This window comes from Quercus robur, chromosome 3 (assembly GCF_932294415.1).
Source record: "Quercus robur chromosome 3, dhQueRobu3.1, whole genome shotgun sequence".
Taxonomy (NCBI): domain Eukaryota; kingdom Viridiplantae; phylum Streptophyta; class Magnoliopsida; order Fagales; family Fagaceae; genus Quercus; species Quercus robur.
Genome location: NC_065536.1, coordinates 48,259,768 through 48,266,529, shown reverse-complemented (window position 1 = coordinate 48,266,529; position 6,762 = coordinate 48,259,768). Strand labels below are relative to the sequence as shown.

At 31.9% G+C, this 6,762-nt stretch overlaps 1 protein-coding gene across 1 annotated transcript; it reads left to right on the top strand.

The window, feature by feature from the left end:
- The first annotated feature begins 6,204 nt into the window (after window positions 1-6,204).
- LOC126718140 (uncharacterized) lies at window positions 6,205-6,762 on the top strand. Its single transcript, XM_050420222.1, has one exon. It carries the CDS (start codon window positions 6,403-6,405, stop codon window positions 6,610-6,612), a length of 210 nt encoding a protein of 69 aa, XP_050276179.1. The 5' UTR covers window positions 6,205-6,402; the 3' UTR covers window positions 6,613-6,762.

Genomic DNA, 6,762 nt, shown 5'->3' with positions numbered 1-6,762 from the left:
AACACAAAATGTGCCTATTGAAATGTCATAACTCTTCAAATTGAATATATCAAAAGGTGCCCATTGAAATATCATAACCTTTCATATTAGATATGCTAAAAGATGACTATTGAAATGTCATAACCCTTCATATTGGATATCTATTAAAGATGCCTATTAAATGAAAATGTGCCTATTGATCGGAAAGATGCCTATTGAATGAAAAATACCTATTGACCGGAAATGTGACTATTGAATGAAAATGGTACCTATTGACCAAAAATATGCCTATTGAAGGGTCATAATCCTTTGGGTATAAATAATGGTTCATATTCATTAATTGGTAACTTCTTCTCTTTCATCTTTCTTAGAAACATAAGAAACTTATGGGTCTTCTCCAAAATTTCTCTCTCTCTCTCTCCCTCTATCTCTCTCTCTCTCTCTCTCTCTCCTAAGTCCTAACTTGAATGAAAGAATCCCATTTTTGAAGTGTTTTCTCTCTCACAGATCCAAACTCTCATCCTTGTCACTTTTGTTTCTACCTTGCCTTTGCCTTTCTTTTTTGGTACGTGTTTTTATTGTTTAATCTACTTGTATTTAATCTACCTCTCCTAAAAAGAAAAAAAAAAAAAAAAAAAAAAGCAGTTTTCAAGTTTGTTTTCTATTTTTAGGTTCTAGAAGGTTCTTGGTTCCACAGGAATAAATCTAGCGAATTGAATTATGAAATGGGAAAATTCTTAGATACTCCCGGAGCATGGATAAATGGTGCTCCTTCCTCTCATATTCATAATGGACCCCACCATGAATTTAATGAGTGGACTCCACCATAAATGTGAGAAAAGTGAGCACCATTTTTTGTGCTTCGGGAGTACCTAAATATTACTCAATGAAATGTATTTAGGCTTTGTGTTTGGTTTCTCCAAAAAAAAAACTAGGGAATGTTTCTCTATGATTTTTTTCTGCTTGCCCTTTTTTTTTGGGTTTCTAGAACCAAACGGAGAGGTTACACGTATAAATTTTATTATTTTAGTTTATTTAGGTGAAAATATGAGAATTGGACATGCATTTGAGTTTGAGATCTCCTAACATCCAGAATTGAATAACTTTTGAAAAATGTATGCTGGGTTTGAATCTATTTACAACTTTAGCTGTTTTGAAGGTTATGTACAGGCAAACTGAAAAGGCACAATTGCTCAATGTTTTCAAATGTAAACGTGGCAGTAATTTATTAGCCATGTGGAGCAATAAAGATGATCAACAAAAAGTTAAACATTTCGCTTTTATATTTTGTATATATATACACACACATATAATTATCAAATTGTTAACTAAATCTACATTTATATACATTTAAAGTGGGAAATTTTGATTGTAATTAGTACAACTAAAATGAAGTAGTTACAAATATTAAATCACAAATATGAGTATCAATGCACCATCTAATCTAATTGTCTACAATAATATATATATATATATATAGACACGGAGAGAGAGAAAGATTTTGGTTTACACCCTCCAATAAGGACATGATACATCATTATATTACTAAAACATAAATTCATCTAATCACATATGATATCATCTCTAAGCACTGGGCTCAAAGATCATGCCACCATCGCTAGCAGTAGTGACTCTGTCTTTTGCAACCCCTCTTGCAATCAACCAAACCGAGTGGTTGGTTTAGACTCTCTCTCTCTCTCTCTCTCTCTCTCTCTCTCTAAACCCATGGTTGAGAACCCAACTCTTTATTTCTCTAAATCCATGGCCTAAAACCCAATTCTCTCTCTAAATCCATGGCCCCATTTTTGAATTTTAAGAACCAAAATAGGAGCTCAAAATTTTTTTGGACCAAAGTGAAAAATTGCCCAAAATGTAGGGACTAAAAATGTATTTTCGCCTAATATATTTTTAGCTTGCAAGTTCAAGTTGGCAAATCTAATGCGCTTGTTTATAGTCTTCTCACTTAAATGTTATATAACGTGTATTTGAGCGATGTCCCACACATTTCCATTGCTCTCAAACTTTTGGGAGAATTCTACAATTCGAGGAGATGGTGGAGTAATACTCTCTCTAAATTCTTAAATAATAAATCTATTTTCTCAGTTAAGATTGGTGGAATGGAATAATAATATTAGTATCTATTTTATTTGTTATTATTGTTTTAAAAAGTTTTTAGTTTTCTACTTATGTTCCTTTTTTTTTCCAAGTTTTCTTATTTAATTCTTGTGAAATTTTTTTCCTTTTGTATTTGGGGTTGTGAAATTTTTTTAATGTAATAAAAATTTTAAAAATTTGATATTTCCATATGATTTTCCAAGGTTTTTTAGGTGAAATATTATTTCAATATTTTGGGGGGTGGGGTTTTCCAATTTTCATATATATGTGTGTATTATTTCTTTATTGTTATATATATATATATATATATGTATATGTATATACATACATATGTGTGTATATTTATATGTATATGTATATTATTATTATTATTATTATTATTATTTTGTACTGAGATAGAATTCTACTATAGCCTAATCTAAGTACATGTGTGTGAAACTCTTTCCTAGAGACTTGAACCTTGGTTCTTGCCCCTTACACCTCACAAACACTTATACTTATTGTGGGGCCAGAGGATTTGTGACCTTGACCCACTTTACATTGGGGCCCAAGGCCCGAGCCGAGGAGAGATATAGCCGAGGACCTACAGTGAAAGTCCGAATAGCCTTGGGACATGGCCGAGGATGACTCTATCCTTAGCGTCCCCAAGGCACTCCTAAAAGAAAGGGCAAGAACGGCATAGGAACAGTTTTGGGAAGAGTCAAACACATCCGCGTTAATAGATAAAGGAGCCCTGGACAATATGGCGACAAAGGACAAAGGAAAGGCTGTCATTATTGCAATTAAATACTCTGTGCCAGACAGAGCAATGCTTTTCAGCTTTTATAATCACCCCCAACCACTTTGGGTATGGGCTGATGGGACAAGTATCAACCTTGGAAAGTTGAACCTACACGTGGACGTTGGAAGAGGGGTAAAGGCTAATATAAAAGGAGAAGTAAGCAGTCCAAAAAAGGAGGCTGGGAAAAAAAAAGGCCAAGAACCAGAGCCTCCTAGGCCGTATCGAGGAGAAAGACTTCTCAAGCGAACATGGTTTAGTTCTGTATGAACACCATGACTAACCATCGTCCGGTGACTAAGGCCTAGCCTTTCAAGCCCACGCTCTACAAATTATATTATTTGGGCCCTTAACGTGTGAACCCAACATCATTTTGGGGTCGTTACAAATTGAGTCCTTACACTTATAATTATGTGTTACTTTTACAATAAATTGGGTTTATGATATAATTATTGTCCAATGAACTATTTCTTTCTTTACAAGTGAATATGTGTAGCTTAGTAAATATTTAGTTAATATATGTCCCTTTGTTCTTCTTCTAATTCAAATAGTAAATAATGGATAAATAGTTATATAAAATTTTTTACATGTAACAATTAAACATATATTTTGTTAACAATATACCATGTAAAGTGCAGGTTATTAACTAGTATATTATAAAAATTGTATTCCAAAACTTGTTGATGCAAAAAATGATGACAAATATCTCTTTTTCAATGCATACAAGAATGATAAAATATTATCTTTTTTATTGCTTTCAATGTCCATTAATTGATTTTTCACAAAAGAAAATTACAAAAAAATCTAATTATCTAATTATATAAATATATATATATATATATATATATTAATTGTAGGTTACAAATATTGTGTGTTTAATACTATCAAGGCTAATGGAGTTTTTTTTTTTTTTTTTTTTTTTTTTTTTTTTTTTTTTTTTTTTTTTTTAAATTGTCAAATACTTTACCGTAAACTAACTTGCCCAAGAAAATTTTTTTTTTCATACATTAACAATGAACATGGAAACATGTACTTTATTTTTCATAAGTATTTTTTTTTTTTTTTTTTGTTTTCCAAGTGTGTGCGTGTATAAATATATTACAAATCATATGAAAGAAATATGAGAGAGAAAAAGAGCAAATGCTAGAAAGAATGAGAGAAAAGATAATACTCAAACTAATTATATTTGTCTCTCACTTTTCGTCTTCAAGGAAGGATTTTGGAGAGGTCTTTGTCAAGAAAGATGAGTCCTCACCAAAACTCACAAAAGATTCAACATTTTTCACAAAGACTCACCATTTTTAGCTTCAAGCCTTCAAGTAAGGATTTTGGAAAGTTTTTTAATCAAAACAGATGAAGATACACCAAATATGAAAGAGAATGAGACAAAAAGACATTACTTTTTTTTTTTTTTTTAATACTAAGTATTTTAATATACACACGTTAGGAGATGAGAGAAAGTTTTAAAAAAACTGACAGTGGTGTATATTCAAAAAGACAACTCTTGGATACACAACACAAACTTTAAACCTGTTTAACTCACACTCATTTTCTAATGTGAGATTAACAAAAAAGAGATTACTTAAGTTGGTTGAGTTTGTCAGAGGTAGTACATAAAAATTAATTGATATTTAAAATTTAAACCTGAGTTTTTCCTTTTTTTCTCTCCATGTATATATATATATATATATATATGGAGAGAGAGAGAGAGCTAATATATATATATATATATATTCAAGAATATTGAAATATTGAATCAGATTACAATTTTGCCTAGCTTTATACCATATTATTTGCCTAGTTGGTTTGATGATTGCATTTGATATTATGAAAAGGATGTTTATAGCAAGTTTAGCAACCCATTAAAAGCAATTGGTCAATAAAAAGTGTCAAATGTGTGATAATAGATAAAAGTGAGGTCCTTCTCAAAAAAAGAAAAAGAAAAAAGAAGAAGATAAAAGTGAGGCGGCTCGTTCAAATATAGCAACAGCTAGCATGCCAGATATTTCCAAACTCCCAGATATTTCCAAACGCCAAACCAATAAAATTAATAATTAATTAATACCATATAAGATTTGAGGTTCAATTTCTACCTAAACCAAAAACTAAGTAGCACCATACAAAAAAAAAAAAAACTAAGTAGCAGATTGAAACTTTCTAAAAATAAAAAGAATTATATTCATTGTAACAAAAAGTTACAAATAAGGACATTTCATTAAACTTTTTGCCTTTTTGGGCGTCCCACAAGTTCGCAACTAGTTTTGGTTTGATTTTAAAGCCTTTTTGGACTTGGCCCAAGTTGAGTCTAACACATGGGTTTATTTTCTTTCGAGACATAACACTTGGGTTTCGTTAGTTCTTTATTCAGCAAGTTTGATTGCCCAGTTGGTGGGCATGAATTGTCATGGGCTGTAGTGGGGGTTGATGGGCCCTTTTTCCATCTGTCCATTCTTCGGCCTATGTGACCCTCTTTCGTCAGTTTAGGTTTTGGACTTTATAACCCAAAGTAAAAATGGCACAAAAAATTAATCCTACACACTATATCATAAAAAACTTATGACGTTAACTATATATATATATATATATATTTTTTTTTTTTTCAATTTTGACGTTAACTATTTGATGACTACTATAGTATATATATATAAATATATATATATAAAAAAAAAAAGAAGCAAAAAACTGTTTTATGATCCCTCTCTGCCCTAGATGGCTTGATTAACTTCTTTCATGCTTTTTTTTTTTCTTCTTCTTCTTTCTTTTAATGAATGATAATTATCCATTGCTTTTGCTTTATGTTGAAGGAATTATCCGTTACTTCTTGGGCATATGAACTCAAATTGATGTGTATAAAAACAGTAAGACCTTGTTCTTCCAAATGCAATATCAAGATTGAAAAGAAGCGGTAAAAGAAACATGGAAAGAAAGATTCTTATTCGTAAGTTCTCATTTCAATGTATCAAAGGAAGGAGAGAGAGAGAGAGAGAGAACCAAAAAGGGCTAATTGGCTATCCATGAAGTAGAAATCACTGAGTTTTTGATAATTAACTTTAGCTTTTTCGCTAGCAGATCATTAACTTTAGCTGATTTTGTGCACAACCTTCAAAATAAAAGCACAATATCACATCGTATGCATGTAGGCCTAATCAAATCAAATCCCTTTTTTATTTGCTTCTACAATACATTTTCTTGTAAATGTACAAGAACTAAAACCAAAACAGTAGTGTGATTTGTTCAAAGCAAGCATGACTAACAAGTTATTCCCAGTTGTCACGTGTATACAAGTTACAAAAGTAGGGACTATAGGAGTGGAACCAAGTGATTAACTCCCTTAATAAGTCTCCGCCCCACACTCTCTTTATCTACTTTTCTTCCCACCAAAGTCTCTTTTAGTCTCCACTCTCTCTTTTCTTTCCTTACATAAACACCTCCCAAGTTTCCCAATTCCATCATTATTTTCATTTTTCTCCCATAATCTCATTAGCTCCAACAATCATTCCCAAGTTAATTACATAGGGAAAGCTTGAAAGATGTCGGATTGGGGTCCAATTTTTGTGGCTGTGGTGCTATTTGTACTCTTAACTCCGGGTCTGCTCTTTCAAGTGCCTGGGCGCAATGGGTGTGTCGATTTTGGTAACTTTCAGACGAGTGGTGCATCCATACTGATTCATTCCCTACTTTACTTTGGTCTCATTTGCACCTTCTTGTTGGCTGTCAAGGTTCACCTGTACCTTGGTTGACCCCTCTACAAAAAAACAAAAAACAGAGAGGGAAATATTGATATTGGGTGTGTGTTTTTTTTCTTCAGTTGGAACTTGAGTTTAGTGTTCTTCATTTATGTGTTAATCCTAGTTATTGAGTAATAATATTGAGAAGGGCTTTTGATTTGA

Bases quoted from the DNA above. Each gene is read 5' to 3' on its own strand.
- LOC126718140 (XM_050420222.1), top strand. From the start codon at position 6,403: ATGTCGGATTGGGGTCCAATTTTTGTGGCTGTGGTGCTATTTGTACTC.